At 54.7% G+C, this 19,978-nt stretch overlaps 6 protein-coding genes across 22 annotated transcripts in view; 1 reads left to right on the top strand and 5 right to left on the bottom strand.

Annotated features, from left to right (window-relative positions):
* The window catches only part of UBAP2 (ubiquitin associated protein 2), a 418,367-nt gene that overhangs the window by 383,726 nt on the left and 14,663 nt on the right, over positions 1 to 19,978 (top strand). The window lies entirely within an intron of this gene.
* LOC127061106 (interferon-like) lies at positions 2,781 to 4,364 on the bottom strand. Its single transcript, XM_050987438.1, has one exon. It carries the CDS (start codon positions 4,346 to 4,348, stop codon positions 3,776 to 3,778), a length of 573 nt encoding a protein of 190 aa, XP_050843395.1. The 5' UTR covers positions 4,349 to 4,364; the 3' UTR covers positions 2,781 to 3,775.
* On the bottom strand, positions 6,189 to 7,772 carry LOC127061108 (interferon-like). The gene has a single exon (XM_050987440.1). It carries the CDS (start codon positions 7,754 to 7,756, stop codon positions 7,184 to 7,186), a length of 573 nt encoding a protein of 190 aa, XP_050843397.1. The 5' UTR covers positions 7,757 to 7,772; the 3' UTR covers positions 6,189 to 7,183.
* LOC127061109 (interferon-like) lies at positions 9,597 to 11,180 on the bottom strand. The gene has a single exon (XM_050987441.1). The coding sequence runs from the start codon at positions 11,162 to 11,164 to the stop codon at positions 10,592 to 10,594; it is 573 nt and encodes a 190-aa protein (XP_050843398.1). The 5' UTR covers positions 11,165 to 11,180; the 3' UTR covers positions 9,597 to 10,591.
* On the bottom strand, positions 13,005 to 14,588 carry LOC127061107 (interferon-like). The gene has a single exon (XM_050987439.1). It carries the CDS (start codon positions 14,570 to 14,572, stop codon positions 14,000 to 14,002), a length of 573 nt encoding a protein of 190 aa, XP_050843396.1. The 5' UTR covers positions 14,573 to 14,588; the 3' UTR covers positions 13,005 to 13,999.
* Positions 16,413 to 18,520, bottom strand: LOC115485070 (interferon-like). Its single transcript, XM_030236674.2, has one exon. The coding sequence runs from the start codon at positions 17,981 to 17,983 to the stop codon at positions 17,411 to 17,413; it is 573 nt and encodes a 190-aa protein (XP_030092534.2). The 5' UTR covers positions 17,984 to 18,520; the 3' UTR covers positions 16,413 to 17,410.

Raw genomic sequence — 19,978 nt, forward strand, 5'->3', positions numbered from 1 at the left:
AATGGGCAAAAGAGGCTTGACTTCAGGAAATTAGTTTAACACATGAGCAAAAATCAAATGAGGGCAGTTAGCAAGTAGTTAATGAAATAAAAACAAATCCACAGAACACCTTCCTTTCACCTCTCATATTTTCCTGGACTCAGTTTCAGTCACGATTTTCAATACCTTCATCTCCCAGGTGGCAGAGGAGGATGGGGAATGGGACTGCTTTCTGTGCCATCGCACTTCTGCTCCTTCCTCCTCACATTCTTCCCTATTCCCATTTTCATTCCACAGTCCTCCAGAACTTCAAAACAACTCCTTAAAAGAGGTAATTTGATTGCAAGCAGCTCTGACCTGGGAAGAGAAACCTTTTCCTAGACCATATTGAACAAAGCCCCATCCAGTCTGGCCTTGAACACTTCCAGGGATGTGTTAATCTAGCTAACTCTAGGATTTGTTCACAATCCTCACAGTAAAGGATTTCTCCTTAATGCCTGATATAAACCTACTCTCTTTTAGTTTAGAAATATCCTCTATAGACCATTGTCTGTCACTGCAAATGCAGTTCAAAATAAAGTTCGCTTCTTTTTTGTAAGGTCCATCGAAATGTTAAAAGGCCGAATAAAGGTCTCCCTGGACCCTTCTCCAGTCTAAATAACACCTGCATCTGTCCTCATAGCAAAAGAACTCTGATGCTCTGTTTGTCTTTACGGCACTCTAGTGGAACATTTCCAGTAAGTCCAGGCCTTCTCTCTCATGATGGTTTCAGAGGCAATAATCGAGAAGGGAGTTGCAAACTACTGAGAAAAGAAATGCTAAGGCATGAGGATGAGGCTAAGGCTGAGGATGATATCTAACATCAAGGGATGTTTCTCTAGTGATGTTGATGAAGATGATGCTTGTGAAGGTGCCAGTGGGAAGTGAAAATAAGGGATGTTAAGAGTTGTATATGAAGGAGAGATTAGAGTAGGTCTTGAGTGGAGCATGGCTTTCCCCTGGTGCAAAGAGTGGTTGCAGTGCTAGAGAGAGGAGAGGCGGTGGCAAGGGTTTTGTCACAGGTCTTTATTTCCGGTGTCATAAATAAGGGAAGAGGTAGAAAAATAAGTACCTGACGAAATAGATAAATAGATAAATAAATAAATAAATAACTAGATCAGTCAATAAATACGTAGAGAAAGTCCTTTGTCCATCTCAGTGGGAGCGGCCGAATGGCTGGAGATGCAGTGGTTGATTGCTGCGGGTGCTGTTACGGTTGGGTGGCAGGCCTGTCTCTGGTGCCAGGGCAGAGGAGGCGGCTTTGGGGGCGTAGGCGAGACCTTGCGTGTGGGTGTTTGCGCTAGCGGCGCATGGGGCGGGTGAGGTTGTGGAGGTGCTGTAGAGAGGCACGAGCTTCGAGGCGGACGTGGTCCCAGGCGCAGGCGCTGTGCTGGTGGGCGTGGAGGAAGAGGTGGATGTCCCTGAAGTACTTGTTGATGGCGAGCAGCGGGTTGCGTGGTCCTTTGAAGGGCGTGGCCTTGTCGGCGAGGCATTGCTCCAGGTGGTGGATGTGGTGCTGCAGCTTGTTGAGGAGTGTGCCCTTGCCTTGCACGGAGGCAGGCGCTGCACCTGCTGCTGTGTTTGGGCGGAGCCAGCAACAAGGCAGGCGAGGAAGGCTCAGCCAAGAAGTCGGCCAAAGGGAAGGGCTTTGCTCTTCCTGTGCTGCTTGCTCCGATGGCCGTGGCCCTGGAGCACGGGTGTGCTTTGGAGATCCATGCCCTGGCGGATGAGGCGGCCGGAGGGAAAAGAGGAGCGTCCCCCATGAAAGAAATGGTCTTGTGTTTTGGCGTTGCCAGAGCCCTGGGCTGCAACGGTGTGTCCCGTTCAGGGCTGCTTGCTCCGTGACAGGTGTGGCGGTCTTGGAGGGGATGGCTCTGGAGGTGCACGGCGGGGTGCAGAGGACGTCCCTTGTGAGCAAGGCTGAGGGAGCTGGGCTTCTTTGGCTGGAGTAGTGAAGGTTTGCCAGTAGCTTCAGATGCCTTTCCAAAAGGGCGCAAAATCTGGCCATCGGGGAAGAGGAGTTTGGAGTGTGCAGAGATCTGCAAGGGGACGATCAGCCTGGCCTCGTGGAGAAACGGTGGGATTGTTGCTCGGAGCGTCTCATGGGAATTGAAGGTTCTAGACTTTTGGGGCAAAGAGCCTGTGGGGACGAGTGGCTGTTTGTAGCCTTGCGTGTCAGGGATCCGCAGGCGCGCTGCCGAAGTGGCGCAAGGCAAGTGCCGGGAGCCCTGCCTGAAGAATGGAGATGCCCAGGCCACCGTAGGAGAGGGCCCGGTTTGAGACCGTCTTAGCAACCGGAATGCGTACGGGTCGATGGCACGTGAAGAGGTTGGTGCGTGAGTCCTGAGGGAACTTTCAGCTGGAGTTGCTAGGCCCATGTGGATGGTTTTTGAAACCTGGTGTGTGTCAGCTGGAGTTGCCAAGAAGTGGTAGAAGGGAAAGCCAAGCCCCGTGTTTAGAAAGGGAAAAGCGGAAAGGTGTGGGAACAACGGAGGACTCAGGCTGAGCTCTGTGTCAGGCAAGAAGATGAGGCTGCTTCTCCTGGGGACTAGGCTAAGGCCGATGGAGAGCAAAGAGGTGATCGGTACCAGGCAGCATGGCATTCCAAAGTGCAAAATGGCCATTCCTGGTGGTTTTGGCGCTGTTCTGCAGTTAGGGCTCCACAGCAGTGGTGGACAGGGGCAGGCTAAGTGACCTTGTGCGCCTGGCTTTGTGCAAAGTGCTTGACAGTGTCCTGTGGCCGCATTTCTCTTACAAGAAAATCAAGGCACAACTTCCCAAGGATGTTTTCTGGGAATCGCAGAGATGTGCCTCGAAGAAAGAAAAAACAATTCTAATCCCAATTGCTGGTCCTTTCTTTGTGCAGAAGTGAAATGCATGGTGGAGGATTGTTCACCTGATGGGAATTGGATTCTGCTGGGAGTGTTTTGTTTTCTTGACCAGTCTCTGCAAGCCGTGTCTTCTTGGTCAGCCACAAGATGAGTTGGAGTTGAGTGCTTGTGCAGTTTCAGTTTAGATGTAGTGTAATCTATTGGAATATAGCATAAAATAATAGAGTATAATAAAGTAATTAATTAGCCTTCAGCTATCGAGGGAGTCCTCCTTGTCATCTCTTCCTGCACGTCGGGGGCCGTGCTTTTACTCTAGTGTCCTGCATGACATCGTTGCCTGCGAGTCAGAGAGGCATGGATTGGACGAATGGAGCACGGAGAGGATAAAGCAGATGAGGTGCAGCGGTGCTCTCCAGCCTTGGGCTTTGTGTGCTTCCGTGGTGTTGGCCAAGAACAGGGTGGCAGTGTTTTTGCACAGGGGCTGCTGCAGGATGCTGCTTGGGCAGGTGCCATTGAGGAGAGTGGACAGGGGCTGTGTGGAGCATGGCTTGGAGCAGGTGTTCCAGGGAGATGGCTTTCCCCTGGCGCAAAGAGTGGTTGCAGTGCTAGAGAGAGGAGAGGCGGTGGCAAGGGTTTTGTCACAGGTCTTTATTTCCGATGTCATAAATAAGGGAAGAGGTAGAAAAATAAGTACCTGACGAAATAGATAAATAGATAAATAAATAAATAAATAAATAAATAACTAGATCAGTCAATAAATACGTAGAGAAAGTCCTTTGTCCATCTCAGTGGGAGCGGCCGAATGGCTGGAGATGCAGTGGTTGATTGCTGCGGGTGCTGTACGGTTGTGGCAGGCCTGTCTCTGGTGCCAGGGCAGAGGAGGCGGCTTTGGGGCGTAGGCGAGGCTTGGCGTGTGGGTGTTTGCGCTAGCGGCGCATGGGGCGGGTGAGGTTGTGGAGGTGCTGTAGAGAGGCACGAGCTTCGAGGCGGACGTGGTCCCAGGCGCAGGCGCTGTGCTGGTGGGCGTGGAGGAAGAGGTGGATGTCCCTGAAGTACTTGTTGATGGCGAGCAGCGGGTTGCGTGGTCCTTTGAAGGGCGTGGCCTTGTCGGCGAGGCATTGCTCCAGGTGGTGGATGTGGTGCTGCAGCTTGTTGAGGAGGTGGTTGCGAGCCTGGCTGGGCCAGTGCTGGCGGGTGCCGTTGGAGCTGAGGGTGTGGAAGAGGTGCTGCAGGATGCGGAGGGCGGTGGCGGCGGCTTGCTGCGGCAGGAGGTTGTTGTGGAGCAGGGTGTCGGGGAAGAAGGGCGGCTCTTGGAGGTGGCAGAGCTGTGTGTGGTTGGCGGCCATGTCCTGCAGGAGGCGGAGAGCGTCACCGGGGAAGGTGTCCTCGTGTGTCCACAGGTGTTGGCAGGCAAGGCTGGTGGCCAGAGCGGTGAGGAGGAGCAGGAGCGCCGGGGCGGCGTGCGGCAGGCGTGGCCGTGTGGCTGTGGGTGCAGCCATGGTGGCTCTGTGTCTGCTGTCGGGTGGTGAGGGGCAGGAGGCGCCTGCTGAGGCTGGCTGGTGCTGCTGGTGGCTGTGCTTGGGGTGCTGCCGGGTGCGCGGCTTTGTATGCCAGGCAGCTTTCCCTTCATCGCTTTCCGATTGCCGGCAGTTTCCGCCCGTAGTTTCCAGTCTCTGCTGGTGGCTCTGGTGGTTTTGGGGAAGGGTTTTGTTGGGGTCTGCGTGGTTGGGGATTGTGGTGGCAGCGGTGTGCCGGGCTTGCGAAAGCTCTGGCTCGGGGGCCCCGGTGTCAGGCGTGGTGGAGAGGCGTCCATGCTGTTCCCTTTCACCTGCCGGGCCAGCTGCACGGTCTGTGCTGTGCAAGTGGGTCTGTCTTTTTGCCCAAGCATTGTTTCCACCTGCAAAGGCCTGCTGCTGCCTGTGGTCACTTTTCCTTTCACTTTGTGGCTTGCCTTTATTTTCATCTTAGCCCCTGTTTTCCTTTTGTGGTTGCAAGGGATGTGCGGTGATGTCAGTGGGCGGGGGCAGGCGTTTCCCCTCCTGCGGTGAATGCCCAGAGGCAGTGGCAGTGTTGGAGGGGCTGGCCGTGCACGTGGGCCTTGGAAGCCTGAGTGTGCCCTTGCCTTGCACGGAGGCAGGCGCTGCACCTGCTGCTGTGTTTGGGCGGAGCCAGCAACAAGGCAGGCGAGGAAGGCTCAGCCAAGAAGTCGGCCAAAGGGAAGGGCTTTGCTCTTCCTGTGCTGCTTGCTCCGATGGCCGTGGCCCTGGAGCACGGGTGTGCTTTGGAGATCCATGCCCTGGCGGATGAGGCGGCCGGAGGGAAAAGAGGAGCGTCCCCCATGAAAGAAATGGTCTTGTGTTTTGGCGTTGCCAGAGCCCTGGGCTGCAACGGTGTGTCCCGTTCAGGGCTGCTTGCTCCGTGACAGGTGTGGCGGTCTTGGAGGGGATGGCTCTGGAGGTGCACGGCGGGGTGCAGAGGACGTCCCTTGTGAGCAAGGCTGAGGGAGCTGGGCTTCTTTGGCTGGAGTAGTGAAGGTTTGCCAGTAGCTTCAGATGCCTTTCCAAAAGGGCGCAAAATCTGGCCATCGGGGAAGAGGAGTTTGGAGTGTGCAGAGATCTGCAAGGGGACGATCAGCCTGGCCTCGTGGAGAAACGGTGGGATTGTTGCTCGGAGCGTCTCATGGGAATTGAAGGTTCTAGACTTTTGGGGCAAAGAGCCTGTGGGGACGAGTGGCTGTTTGTAGCCTTGCGTGTCAGGGATCCGCAGGCGCGCTGCCGAAGTGGCGCAAGGCAAGTGCCGGGAGCCCTGCCTGAAGAATGGAGATGCCCAGGCCACCGTAGGAGAGGGCCCGGTTTGAGACCGTCTTAGCAACCGGAATGCGTACGGGTCGATGGCACGTGAAGAGGTTGGTGCGTGAGTCCTGAGGGAACTTTCAGCTGGAGTTGCTAGGCCCATGTGGATGGTTTTTGAAACCTGGTGTGTGTCAGCTGGAGTTGCCAAGAAGTGGTAGAAGGGAAAGCCAAGCCCCGTGTTTAGAAAGGGAAAAGCGGAAAGGTGTGGGAACAACGGAGGACTCAGGCTGAGCTCTGTGTCAGGCAAGAAGATGAGGCTGCTTCTCCTGGGGACTAGGCTAAGGCCGATGGAGAGCAAAGAGGTGATCGGTACCAGGCAGCATGGCATTCCAAAGTGCAAAATGGCCATTCCTGGTGGTTTTGGCGCTGTTCTGCAGTTAGGGCTCCACAGCAGTGGTGGACAGGGGCAGGCTAAGTGACCTTGTGCGCCTGGCTTTGTGCAAAGTGCTTGACAGTGTCCTGTGGCCGCATTTCTCTTACAAGAAAATCAAGGCACAACTTCCCAAGGATGTTTTCTGGGAATCGCAGAGATGTGCCTCGAAGAAAGAAAAAACAATTCTAATCCCAATTGCTGGTCCTTTCTTTGTGCAGAAGTGAAATGCATGGTGGAGGATTGTTCACCTGATGGGAATTGGATTCTGCTGGGAGTGTTTTGTTTTCTTGACCAGTCTCTGCAAGCCGTGTCTTCTTGGTCAGCCACAAGATGAGTTGGAGTTGAGTGCTTGTGCAGTTTCAGTTTAGATGTAGTGTAATCTATTGGAATATAGCATAAAATAATAGAGTATAATAAAGTAATTAATTAGCCTTCAGCTATCGAGGGAGTCCTCCTTGTCATCTCTTCCTGCACGTCGGGGGCCGTGCTTTTACTCTAGTGTCCTGCATGACATCGTTGCCTGCGAGTCAGAGAGGCATGGATTGGACGAATGGAGCACGGAGAGGATAAAGCAGATGAGGTGCAGCGGTGCTCTCCAGCCTTGGGCTTTGTGTGCTTCCGTGGTGTTGGCCAAGAACAGGGTGGCAGTGTTTTTGCACAGGGGCTGCTGCAGGATGCTGCTTGGGCAGGTGCCATTGAGGAGAGTGGACAGGGGCTGTGTGGAGCATGGCTTGGAGCAGGTGTTCCAGGGAGATGGCTTTCCCCTGGCGCAAAGAGTGGTTGCAGTGCTAGAGAGAGGAGAGGCGGTGGCAAGGGTTTTGTCACAGGTCTTTATTTCCGATGTCATAAATAAGGGAAGAGGTAGAAAAATAAGTACCTGACGAAATAGATAAATAGATAAATAAATAAATAAATAAATAAATAACTAGATCAGTCAATAAATACGTAGAGAAAGTCCTTTGTCCATCTCAGTGGGAGCGGCCGAATGGCTGGAGATGCAGTGGTTGATTGCTGCGGGTGCTGTACGGTTGTGGCAGGCCTGTCTCTGGTGCCAGGGCAGAGGAGGCGGCTTTGGGGCGTAGGCGAGGCTTGGCGTGTGGGTGTTTGCGCTAGCGGCGCATGGGGCGGGTGAGGTTGTGGAGGTGCTGTAGAGAGGCACGAGCTTCGAGGCGGACGTGGTCCCAGGCGCAGGCGCTGTGCTGGTGGGCGTGGAGGAAGAGGTGGATGTCCCTGAAGTACTTGTTGATGGCGAGCAGCGGGTTGCGTGGTCCTTTGAAGGGCGTGGCCTTGTCGGCGAGGCATTGCTCCAGGTGGTGGATGTGGTGCTGCAGCTTGTTGAGGAGGTGGTTGCGAGCCTGGCTGGGCCAGTGCTGGCGGGTGCCGTTGGAGCTGAGGGTGTGGAAGAGGTGCTGCAGGATGCGGAGGGCGGTGGCGGCGGCTTGCTGCGGCAGGAGGTTGTTGTGGAGCAGGGTGTCGGGGAAGAAGGGCGGCTCTTGGAGGTGGCAGAGCTGTGTGTGGTTGGCGGCCATGTCCTGCAGGAGGCGGAGAGCGTCACCGGGGAAGGTGTCCTCGTGTGTCCACAGGTGTTGGCAGGCAAGGCTGGTGGCCAGAGCGGTGAGGAGGAGCAGGAGCGCCGGGGCGGCGTGCGGCAGGCGTGGCCGTGTGGCTGTGGGTGCAGCCATGGTGGCTCTGTGTCTGCTGTCGGGTGGTGAGGGGCAGGAGGCGCCTGCTGAGGCTGGCTGGTGCTGCTGGTGGCTGTGCTTGGGGTGCTGCCGGGTGCGCGGCTTTGTATGCCAGGCAGCTTTCCCTTCATCGCTTTCCGATTGCCGGCAGTTTCCGCCCGTAGTTTCCAGTCTCTGCTGGTGGCTCTGGTGGTTTTGGGGAAGGGTTTTGTTGGGGTCTGCGTGGTTGGGGATTGTGGTGGCAGCGGTGTGCCGGGCTTGCGAAAGCTCTGGCTCGGGGGCCCCGGTGTCAGGCGTGGTGGAGAGGCGTCCATGCTGTTCCCTTTCACCTGCCGGGCCAGCTGCACGGTCTGTGCTGTGCAAGTGGGTCTGTCTTTTTGCCCAAGCATTGTTTCCACCTGCAAAGGCCTGCTGCTGCCGGTGGTCACTTTTCCTTTCACTTTGTGGCTTGCCTTTATTTTCATCTTAGCCCCTGTTTTCCTTTTGTGGTTGCAAGGGATGTGCGGTGATGTCAGTGGGCGGGGGCAGGCGTTTCCCCTCCTGCGGTGAATGCCCAGAGGCAGTGGCAGTGTTGGAGGGGCTGGCCGTGCACGTGGGCCTTGGAAGCCTGAGTGTGCCCTTGCCTTGCACGGAGGCAGGCGCTGCACCTGCTGCTGTGTTTGGGCGGAGCCAGCAACAAGGCAGGCGAGGAAGGCTCAGCCAAGAAGTCGGCCAAAGGGAAGGGCTTTGCTCTTCCTGTGCTGCTTGCTCCGATGGCCGTGGCCCTGGAGCACGGGTGTGCTTTGGAGATCCATGCCCTGGCGGATGAGGCGGCCGGAGGGAAAAGAGGAGCGTCCCCCATGAAAGAAATGGTCTTGTGTTTTGGCGTTGCCAGAGCCCTGGGCTGCAACGGTGTGTCCCGTTCAGGGCTGCTTGCTCCGTGACAGGTGTGGCGGTCTTGGAGGGGATGGCTCTGGAGGTGCACGGCGGGGTGCAGAGGACGTCCCTTGTGAGCAAGGCTGAGGGAGCTGGGCTTCTTTGGCTGGAGTAGTGAAGGTTTGCCAGTAGCTTCAGATGCCTTTCCAAAAGGGCGCAAAATCTGGCCATCGGGGAAGAGGAGTTTGGAGTGTGCAGAGATCTGCAAGGGGACGATCAGCCTGGCCTCGTGGAGAAACGGTGGGATTGTTGCTCGGAGCGTCTCATGGGAATTGAAGGTTCTAGACTTTTGGGGCAAAGAGCCTGTGGGGACGAGTGGCTGTTTGTAGCCTTGCGTGTCAGGGATCCGCAGGCGCGCTGCCGAAGTGGCGCAAGGCAAGTGCCGGGAGCCCTGCCTGAAGAATGGAGATGCCCAGGCCACCGTAGGAGAGGGCCCGGTTTGAGACCGTCTTAGCAACCGGAATGCGTACGGGTCGATGGCACGTGAAGAGGTTGGTGCGTGAGTCCTGAGGGAACTTTCAGCTGGAGTTGCTAGGCCCATGTGGATGGTTTTTGAAACCTGGTGTGTGTCAGCTGGAGTTGCCAAGAAGTGGTAGAAGGGAAAGCCAAGCCCCGTGTTTAGAAAGGGAAAAGCGGAAAGGTGTGGGAACAACGGAGGACTCAGGCTGAGCTCTGTGTCAGGCAAGAAGATGAGGCTGCTTCTCCTGGGGACTAGGCTAAGGCCGATGGAGAGCACAGAGGTGATCGGTACCAGGCAGCATGGCATTCCAAAGTGCAAAATGGCCATTCCTGGTGGTTTTGGCGCTGTTCTGCAGTTAGGGCTCCACAGCAGTGGTGGACAGGGGCAGGCTAAGTGACCTTGTGCGCCTGGCTTTGTGCAAAGTGCTTGACAGTGTCCTGTGGCCGCATTTCTCTTACAAGAAAATCAAGGCACAACTTCCCAAGGATGTTTTCTGGGAATCGCAGAGATGTGCCTCGAAGAAAGAAAAAACAATTCTAATCCCAATTGCTGGTCCTTTCTTTGTGCAGAAGTGAAATGCATGGTGGAGGATTGTTCACCTGATGGGAATTGGATTCTGCTGGGAGTGTTTTGTTTTCTTGACCAGTCTCTGCAAGCCGTGTCTTCTTGGTCAGCCACAAGATGAGTTGGAGTTGAGTGCTTGTGCAGTTTCAGTTTAGATGTAGTGTAATCTATTGGAATATAGCATAAAATAATAGAGTATAATAAAGTAATTAATTAGCCTTCAGCTATCGAGGGAGTCCTCCTTGTCATCTCTTCCTGCACGTCGGGGGCCGTGCTTTTACTCTAGTGTCCTGCATGACATCGTTGCCTGCGAGTCAGAGAGGCATGGATTGGACGAATGGAGCACGGAGAGGATAAAGCAGATGAGGTGCAGCGGTGCTCTCCAGCCTTGGGCTTTGTGTGCTTCCGTGGTGTTGGCCAAGAACAGGGTGGCAGTGTTTTTGCACAGGGGCTGCTGCAGGATGCTGCTTGGGCAGGTGCCATTGAGGAGAGTGGACAGGGGCTGTGTGGAGCATGGCTTGGAGCAGGTGTTCCAGGGAGATGGCTTTCCCCTGGCGCAAAGAGTGGTTGCAGTGCTAGAGAGAGGAGAGGCGGTGGCAAGGGTTTTGTCACAGGTCTTTATTTCCGATGTCATAAATAAGGGAAGAGGTAGAAAAATAAGTACCTGACGAAATAGATAAATAGATAAATAAATAAATAAATAAATAAATAACTAGATCAGTCAATAAATACGTAGAGAAAGTCCTTTGTCCATCTCAGTGGGAGCGGCCGAATGGCTGGAGATGCAGTGGTTGATTGCTGCGGGTGCTGTACGGTTGTGGCAGGCCTGTCTCTGGTGCCAGGGCAGAGGAGGCGGCTTTGGGGCGTAGGCGAGGCTTGGCGTGTGGGTGTTTGCGCTAGCGGCGCATGGGGCGGGTGAGGTTGTGGAGGTGCTGTAGAGAGGCACGAGCTTCGAGGCGGACGTGGTCCCAGGCGCAGGCGCTGTGCTGGTGGGCGTGGAGGAAGAGGTGGATGTCCCTGAAGTACTTGTTGATGGCGAGCAGCGGGTTGCGTGGTCCTTTGAAGGGCGTGGCCTTGTCGGCGAGGCATTGCTCCAGGTGGTGGATGTGGTGCTGCAGCTTGTTGAGGAGGTGGTTGCGAGCCTGGCTGGGCCAGTGCTGGCGGGTGCCGTTGGAGCTGAGGGTGTGGAAGAGGTGCTGCAGGATGCGGAGGGCGGTGGCGGCGGCTTGCTGCGGCAGGAGGTTGTTGTGGAGCAGGGTGTCGGGGAAGAAGGGCGGCTCTTGGAGGTGGCAGAGCTGTGTGTGGTTGGCGGCCATGTCCTGCAGGAGGCGGAGAGCGTCACCGGGGAAGGTGTCCTCGTGTGTCCACAGGTGTTGGCAGGCAAGGCTGGTGGCCAGAGCGGTGAGGAGGAGCAGGAGCGCCGGGGCGGCGTGCGGCAGGCGTGGCCGTGTGGCTGTGGGTGCAGCCATGGTGGCTCTGTGTCTGCTGTCGGGTGGTGAGGGGCAGGAGGCGCCTGCTGAGGCTGGCTGGTGCTGCTGGTGGCTGTGCTTGGGGTGCTGCCGGGTGCGCGGCTTTGTATGCCAGGCAGCTTTCCCTTCATCGCTTTCCGATTGCCGGCAGTTTCCGCCCGTAGTTTCCAGTCTCTGCTGGTGGCTCTGGTGGTTTTGGGGAAGGGTTTTGTTGGGGTCTGCGTGGTTGGGGATTGTGGTGGCAGCGGTGTGCCGGGCTTGCGAAAGCTCTGGCTCGGGGGCCCCGGTGTCAGGCGTGGTGGAGAGGCGTCCATGCTGTTCCCTTTCACCTGCCGGGCCAGCTGCACGGTCTGTGCTGTGCAAGTGGGTCTGTCTTTTTGCCCAAGCATTGTTTCCACCTGCAAAGGCCTGCTGCTGCCGGTGGTCACTTTTCCTTTCACTTTGTGGCTTGCCTTTATTTTCATCTTAGCCCCTGTTTTCCTTTTGTGGTTGCAAGGGATGTGCGGTGATGTCAGTGGGCGGGGGCAGGCGTTTCCCCTCCTGCGGTGAATGCCCAGAGGCAGTGGCAGTGTTGGAGGGGCTGGCCGTGCACGTGGGCCTTGGAAGCCTGAGTGTGCCCTTGCCTTGCACGGAGGCAGGCGCTGCACCTGCTGCTGTGTTTGGGCGGAGCCAGCAACAAGGCAGGCGAGGAAGGCTCAGCCAAGAAGTCGGCCAAAGGGAAGGGCTTTGCTCTTCCTGTGCTGCTTGCTCCGATGGCCGTGGCCCTGGAGCACGGGTGTGCTTTGGAGATCCATGCCCTGGCGGATGAGGCGGCCGGAGGGAAAAGAGGAGCGTCCCCCATGAAAGAAATGGTCTTGTGTTTTGGCGTTGCCAGAGCCCTGGGCTGCAACGGTGTGTCCCGTTCAGGGCTGCTTGCTCCGTGACAGGTGTGGCGGTCTTGGAGGGGATGGCTCTGGAGGTGCACGGCGGGGTGCAGAGGACGTCCCTTGTGAGCAAGGCTGAGGGAGCTGGGCTTCTTTGGCTGGAGTAGTGAAGGTTTGCCAGTAGCTTCAGATGCCTTTCCAAAAGGGCGCAAAATCTGGCCATCGGGGAAGAGGAGTTTGGAGTGTGCAGAGATCTGCAAGGGGACGATCAGCCTGGCCTCGTGGAGAAACGGTGGGATTGTTGCTCGGAGCGTCTCATGGGAATTGAAGGTTCTAGACTTTTGGGGCAAAGAGCCTGTGGGGACGAGTGGCTGTTTGTAGCCTTGCGTGTCAGGGATCCGCAGGCGCGCTGCCGAAGTGGCGCAAGGCAAGTGCCGGGAGCCCTGCCTGAAGAATGGAGATGCCCAGGCCACCGTAGGAGAGGGCCCGGTTTGAGACCGTCTTAGCAACCGGAATGCGTACGGGTCGATGGCACGTGAAGAGGTTGGTGCGTGAGTCCTGAGGGAACTTTCAGCTGGAGTTGCTAGGCCCATGTGGATGGTTTTTGAAACCTGGTGTGTGTCAGCTGGAGTTGCCAAGAAGTGGTAGAAGGGAAAGCCAAGCCCCGTGTTTAGAAAGGGAAAAGCGGAAAGGTGTGGGAACAACGGAGGACTCAGGCTGAGCTCTGTGTCAGGCAAGAAGATGAGGCTGCTTCTCCTGGGGACTAGGCTAAGGCCGATGGAGAGCAAAGAGGTGATCGGTACCAGGCAGCATGGCATTCCAAAGTGCAAAATGGCCATTCCTGGTGGTTTTGGCGCTGTTCTGCAGTTAGGGCTCCACAGCAGTGGTGGACAGGGGCAGGCTAAGTGACCTTGTGCGCCTGGCTTTGTGCAAAGTGCTTGACAGTGTCCTGTGGCCGCATTTCTCTTACAAGAAAATCAAGGCACAACTTCCCAAGGATGTTTTCTGGGAATCGCAGAGATGTGCCTCGAAGAAAGAAAAAACAATTCTAATCCCAATTGCTGGTCCTTTCTTTGTGCAGAAGTGAAATGCATGGTGGAGGATTGTTCACCTGATGGGAATTGGATTCTGCTGGGAGTGTTTTGTTTTCTTGACCAGTCTCTGCAAGCCGTGTCTTCTTGGTCAGCCACAAGATGAGTTGGAGTTGAGTGCTTGTGCAGTTTCAGTTTAGATGTAGTGTAATCTATTGGAATATAGCATAAAATAATAGAGTATAATAAAGTAATTAATTAGCCTTCAGCTATCGAGGGAGTCCTCCTTGTCATCTCTTCCTGCACGTCGGGGGCCGTGCTTTTACTCTAGTGTCCTGCATGACATCGTTGCCTGCGAGTCAGAGAGGCATGGATTGGACGAATGGAGCACGGAGAGGATAAAGCAGATGAGGTGCAGCGGTGCTCTCCAGCCTTGGGCTTTGTGTGCTTCCGTGGTGTTGGCCAAGAACAGGGTGGCAGTGTTTTTGCACAGGGGCTGCTGCAGGATGCTGCTTGGGCAGGTGCCATTGAGGAGAGTGGACAGGGGCTGTGTGGAGCATGGCTTGGAGCAGGTGTTCCAGGGAGATGGCTTTCCCCTGGCGCAAAGAGTGGTTGCAGTGCTAGAGAGAGGAGAGGCGGTGGCAAGGGTTTTGTCACAGGTCTTTATTTCCGATGTCATAAATAAGGGAAGAGGTAGAAAAATAAGTACCTGACGAAATAGATAAATAGATAAATAAATAAATAAATAAATAAATAACTAGATCAGTCAATAAATACGTAGAGAAAGTCCTTTGTCCATCTCAGTGGGAGCGGCCGAATGGCTGGAGATGCAGTGGTTGATTGCTGCGGGTGCTGTACGGTTGTGGCAGGCCTGTCTCTGGTGCCAGGGCAGAGGAGGCGGCTTTGGGGCGTAGGCGAGGCTTGGCGTGTGGGTGTTTGCGCTAGCGGCGCATGGGGCGGGTGAGGTTGTGGAGGTGCTGTAGAGAGGCACGAGCTTCGAGGCGGACGTGGTCCCAGGCGCAGGCGCTGTGCTGGTGGGCGTGGAGGAAGAGGTGGATGTCCCTGAAGTACTTGTTGATGGCGAGCAGCGGGTTGCGTGGTCCTTTGAAGGGCGTGGCCTTGTCGGCGAGGCATTGCTCCAGGTGGTGGATGTGGTGCTGCAGCTTGTTGAGGAGGTGGTTGCGAGCCTGGCTGGGCCAGTGCTGGCGGGTGCCGTTGGAGCTGAGGGTGTGGAAGAGGTGCTGCAGGATGCGGAGGGCGGTGGCGGCGGCTTGCTGCGGCAGGAGGTTGTTGTGGAGCAGGGTGTCGGGGAAGAAGGGCGGCTCTTGGAGGTGGCAGAGCTGTGTGTGGTTGGCGGCCATGTCCTGCAGGAGGCGGAGAGCGTCACCGGGGAAGGTGTCCTCGTGTGTCCACAGGTGTTGGCAGGCAAGGCTGGTGGCCAGAGCGGTGAGGAGGAGCAGGAGCGCCGGGGCGGCGTGCGGCAGGCGTGGCCGTGTGGCTGTGGGTGCAGCCATGGTGGCTCTGTGTCTGCTGTCGGGTGGTGAGGGGCAGGAGGCGCCTGCTGAGGCTGGCTGGTGCTGCTGGTGGCTGTGCTTGGGGTGCTGCCGGGTGCGCGGCTTTGTATGCCAGGCAGCTTTCCCTTCATCGCTTTCCGATTGCCGGCAGTTTCCGCCCGTAGTTTCCAGTCTCTGCTGGTGGCTCTGGTGGTTTTGGGGAAGGGTTTTGTTGGGGTCTGCGTGGTTGGGGATTGTGGTGGCAGCGGTGTGCCGGGCTTGCGAAAGCTCTGGCTCGGGGGCCCCGGTGTCAGGCGTGGTGGAGAGGCGTCCATGCTGTTCCCTTTCACCTGCCGGGCCAGCTGCACGGTCTGTGCTGTGCAAGTGGGTCTGTCTTTTTGCCCAAGCATTGTTTCCACCTGCAAAGGCCTGCTGCTGCCTGTGGTCACTTTTCCTTTCACTTTGTGGCTTGCCTTTATTTTCATCTTAGCCCCTGTTTTCCTTTTGTGGTTGCAAGGGATGTGCGGTGATGTCAGTGGGCGGGGGCAGGCGTTTCCCCTCCTGCGGTGAATGCCCAGAGGCAGTGGCAGTGTTGGAGGGGCTGGCCGTGCACGTGGGCCTTGGAAGCCTGAGTGTGCCCTTGCCTTGCACGGAGGCAGGCGCTGCACCTGCTGCTGTGTTTGGGCGGAGCCAGCAACAAGGCAGGCGAGGAAGGCTCAGCCAAGAAGTCGGCCAAAGGGAAGGGCTTTGCTCTTCCTGTGCTGCTTGCTCCGATGGCCGTGGCCCTGGAGCACGGGTGTGCTTTGGAGATCCATGCCCTGGCGGATGAGGCGGCCGGAGGGAAAAGAGGAGCGTCCCCCATGAAAGAAATGGTCTTGTGTTTTGGCGTTGCCAGAGCCCTGGGCTGCAACGGTGTGTCCCGTTCAGGGCTGCTTGCTCCGTGACAGGTGTGGCGGTCTTGGAGGGGATGGCTCTGGAGGTGCACGGCGGGGTGCAGAGGACGTCCCTTGTGAGCAAGGCTGAGGGAGCTGGGCTTCTTTGGCTGGAGTAGTGAAGGTTTGCCAGTAGCTTCAGATGCCTTTCCAAAAGGGCGCAAAATCTGGCCATCGGGGAAGAGGAGTTTGGAGTGTGCAGAGATCTGCAAGGGGACGATCAGCCTGGCCTCGTGGAGAAACGGTGGGATTGTTGCTCGGAGCGTCTCATGGGAATTGAAGGTTCTAGACTTTTGGGGCAAAGAGCCTGTGGGGACGAGTGGCTGTTTGTAGCCTTGCGTGTCAGGGATCCGCAGGCGCGCTGCCGAAGTGGCGCAAGGCAAGTGCCGGGAGCCCTGCCTGAAGAATGGAGATGCCCAGGCCACCGTAGGAGAGGGCCCGGTTTGAGACCGTCTTAGCAACCGGAATGCGTACGGGTCGATGGCACGTGAAGAGGTTGGTGCGTGAGTCCTGAGGGAACTTTCAGCTGGAGTTGCTAGGCCCATGTGGATGGTTTTTGAAACCTGGTGTGTGTCAGCTGGAGTTGCCAAGAAGTGGTAGAAGGGAAAGCCAAGCCCCGTGTTTAGAAAGGGAAAAGCGGAAAGGTGTGGGAACAACGGAGGACTCAGGCTGAGCTCTGTGTCAGGCAAGAAGATGAGGCTGCTTCTCCTGGGGACTAGGCTAAGGCCGATGGAGAGCAAAGAGGTGATCGGTACCAGGCAGCATGGCATTCCAAAGTGCAAAATGGCCATTCCTGGTGGTTTTGGCGCTGTTCTGCAGTTAGGGCTCCACAGCAGTGGTGGACAGGGGCAGGCTAAGTGACCTTGTGCGCCTGGCTTTGTGCAAAGTGCTTGACAGTGTCCTGTGGCCGCATTTCTCTTACAAGAAAATCAAGGCACAACTTCCCAAGGATGTTTTCTGGGAATCGCAGAGATGTGCCTCGAAGAAAGAAAAAACAATTCTAATCCCAATTGCTGGTCCTTTCTTTGTGCAGAAGTGAAATGCATGGTGGAGGATTGTTCACCTGATGGGAATTGGATTCTGCTGGGAGTGTTTTGTTTTCTTGACCAGTCTCTGCAAGCCGTGTCTTCTTGGTCAGCCACAAGATGAGTTGGAGTTGAGTGCTTGTGCAGTTTCAGTTTAGATGTAGTGTAATCTATTGGAATATAGCATAAAATAATAGAGTATAATAAAGTAATTAATTAGCCTTCAGCTATCGAGGGAGTCCTCCTTGTCATCTCTTCCTGCACGTCGGGGGCCGTGCTTTTACTCTAGTGTCCTGCATGACATCGTTGCCTGCGAGTCAGAGAGGCATGGATTGGACGAATGGAGCACGGAGAGGATAAAGCAGATGAGGTGCAGCGGTGCTCTCCAGCCTTGGGCTTTGTGTGCTTCCGTGGTGTTGGCCAAGAACAGGGTGGCAGTGTTTTTGCACAGGGGCTGCTGCAGGATGCTGCTTGGGCAGGTGCCATTGAGGAGAGTGGACAGGGGCTGTGTGGAGCATGGCTTGGAGCAGGTGTTCCAGGGAGATGGCTTTCCCCTGGCGCAAAGAGTGGTTGCAGTGCTAGAGAGAGGAGAGGCGGTGGCAAGGGTTTTGTCACAGGTCTTTATTTCCGATGTCATAAATAAGGGAAGAGGTAGAAAAATAAGTACCTGACGAAATAGATAAATAGATAAATAAATAAATAAATAATAAATAAATAACTAGATCAGTCAATAAATACGTAGAGAAAGTCCTTTGTCCATCTCAGTGGGAGCGGCCGAATGGCTGGAGATGCAGTGGTTGATTGCTGCGGGTGCTGTACGGTTGTGGCAGGCCTGTCTCTGGTGCCAGGGCAGAGGAGGCGGCTTTGGGGCGTAGGCGAGGCTTGGCGTGTGGGTGTTTGCGCTAGCGGCGCATGGGGCGGGTGAGGTTGTGGAGGTGCTGTAGAGAGGCACGAGCTTCGAGGCGGACGTGGTCCCAGGCGCAGGCGCTGTGCTGGTGGGCGTGGAGGAAGAGGTGGATGTCCCTGAAGTACTTGTTGATGGCGAGCAGCGGGTTGCGTGGTCCTTTGAAGGGCGTGGCCTTGTCGGCGAGGCATTGCTCCAGGTGGTGGATGTGGTGCTGCAGCTTGTTGAGGAGGTGGTTGCGAGCCTGGCTGGGCCAGTGCTGGCGGGTGCCGTTGGAGCTGAGGGTGTGGAAGAGGTGCTGCAGGATGCGGAGGGCGGTGGCGGCGGCTTGCTGCGGCAGGAGGTTGTTGTGGAGCAGGGTGTCGGGGAAGAAGGGCGGCTCTTGGAGGTGGCAGAGCTGTGTGTGGTTGGCGGCCATGTCCTGCAGGAGGCGGAGAGCGTCACCGGGGAAGGTGTCCTCGTGTGTCCACAGGTGTTGGCAGGCAAGGCTGGTGGCCAGAGCGGTGAGGAGGAGCAGGAGCGCCGGGGCGGCGTGCGGCAGGCGTGGCCGTGTGGCTGTGGGTGCAGCCATGGTGGCTCTGTGTCTGCTGTCGGGTGGTGAGGGGCAGGAGGCGCCTGCTGAGGCTGGCTGGTGCTGCTGGTGGCTGTGCTTGGGGTGCTGCCGGGTGCGCGGCTTTGTATGCCAGGCAGCTTTCCCTTCATCGCTTTCCGATTGCCGGCAGTTTCCGCCCGTAGTTTCCAGTCTCTGCTGGTGGCTCTGGTGGTTTTGGGGAAGGGTTTTGTTGGGGTCTTAATGGCTTGGGATGGTGTTATTAATTCTCTTTTTTGTCCACAGAGCTGGTCTTTTGTCTGTTGGTTGTGGGGAATGAAGCCCCACATTGTTGCCAAATCATTTGGTTGGTATGATCTTGTGGGTTTTTTGTCGTTTTCCTTTTTCTTTGGGGTCATCTCCTATTCCTCTTGTGTTTCGCTGAATTTCCTTTCTTGCCCTGGACAGGACTCTCTGCATTACTTGCAGCATAGGATCTTGGGTTTTACTTTTTTCTTAAATATGTTTTGATTTTGGACAGGTGAAGTAACAGAGTTTTTTGTTTTGAAGAGTGCTGTATTCAGTCTCACTGACCTCCTCTAAAATCAAATATGTTGAAGGTTTTTAAAGTATTGTTTCCTGACTAACAGTTGTACTTGTTGGTACGTGCTGAGTTAATTTGTTTTGTTAAAAAAGGAAGTGGTGGTACTGGTAAGTTACTAAGAAGTAACTGGTAAATTTCTAATAAGTTGCTGAGCTGATTGAGCTGTCTCAGCTTTTAATGCATTAATGTCAAAAATTTTATTCTGTAAAATTTCATTTTCACACCTTAACTGCTGGGTTTTTCATGACAGACTTCTACGACTCTGCCCTGATATTCCTTCCTTGAGTGGGGGTACATCTCTAGGTTAGTGTTTGAGGCTGAACAGTAGTCATTGGGTTAATTGCATTGTTCTCTTGTTTATTATTATCTGGCTTTTAAGGGATTGGTTCCATAGAGCACTCTACAAGTAGTTGCAACTGTCTGTAATGTGTCAGAGATATTTCTGTTTTGAATTCTTTGATTATTGTAATCAAAGAATTTGTTTTCCTGTATAATAATTTGTTTTTCCCATATAAAGATATTTCCTTTTTAAATGTTTAAATAAATATGTCCATAATCTTACTGGTCAAGTCTATATAAAGGCTCAATTACACCTATATAATTCTTTAGAGATGAACCATTTACCGTGTGTGGGACTAAGGAGATTGTATTAAACTGCCTCCAGACTTCTTCTGTGGAGTTTACTCAGATAAAGGAGATACTTTAAGAACCTCATTTGGAAGATTTCCCTGATAAATGATGTGTAAAGCTTCCATTCTGCCTGGCACACTTACCTAGTTTTTTTGTAATTCTCCATTAGGTTTTTTTTTGTTTTTAGCTTCCATGTGGTTGTTTTCTTGTATTCATATGGATAAATTCTTTCTTTTTAGCGTTTGATACAGTTGTAAAATAGTTTCTCTCTCAGGAACCTCAGGAGCTTATCAAGTCATGAAGTTGAGCATGTGGCTCTGGGTCTACGCACCTGGGCACTGAATGTTCTGAAGGTTCTGCAGTGTCTTGCTTCCCTTTTGCAGTTTGACTTTCACTGTGTTGGAATTTAAAAAGTCTCCTCTAAGCTGTTGCTTTTGAACAATAAAGGATTTTTAAAAATTAATTTTAATTGTTTGTTTTGCCCTGGATATCCCAAGTGGAGTGTGATGCTGAGAGGAGGTGGTATCAGAAGAGCCTGCTCATGGCCTTGTCCAGTGATGCTTTTAGATATGTCCTCAGGAGCAGATATTACTCAGCTTCTCTAATCCGTATTCTGGTGTTGTTTCACCGGAATACAAAAAATAATACAAATGCATTTCTTCTTCAGTGTTTGAATTCCCTGTATTCCAGCTTGTGTCATCACCACCACTCCTGTTTTTGTCATAGAGTGGTTTAGTGCCTTCAGCTGCCTCAGAAAAGACAGAACCAATTAGGTCCTCGTTTCTGACATCACAGGGTACTTC

Source organism: Serinus canaria, chromosome Z (assembly GCF_022539315.1).
Source record: "Serinus canaria isolate serCan28SL12 chromosome Z, serCan2020, whole genome shotgun sequence".
Lineage (NCBI taxonomy): Eukaryota > Metazoa > Chordata > Aves > Passeriformes > Fringillidae > Serinus > Serinus canaria.

Bases quoted from the DNA above. Each gene is read 5' to 3' on its own strand.
- LOC127061106 (XM_050987438.1), bottom strand. From the start codon at position 4,348: ATGGCTGCACCCACAGCCACACGGCCACGCCTGCCGCACGCCGCCCCG.
- LOC127061108 (XM_050987440.1), bottom strand. From the start codon at position 7,756: ATGGCTGCACCCACAGCCACACGGCCACGCCTGCCGCACGCCGCCCCG.
- LOC127061109 (XM_050987441.1), bottom strand. From the start codon at position 11,164: ATGGCTGCACCCACAGCCACACGGCCACGCCTGCCGCACGCCGCCCCG.
- LOC127061107 (XM_050987439.1), bottom strand. From the start codon at position 14,572: ATGGCTGCACCCACAGCCACACGGCCACGCCTGCCGCACGCCGCCCCG.
- LOC115485070 (XM_030236674.2), bottom strand. From the start codon at position 17,983: ATGGCTGCACCCACAGCCACACGGCCACGCCTGCCGCACGCCGCCCCG.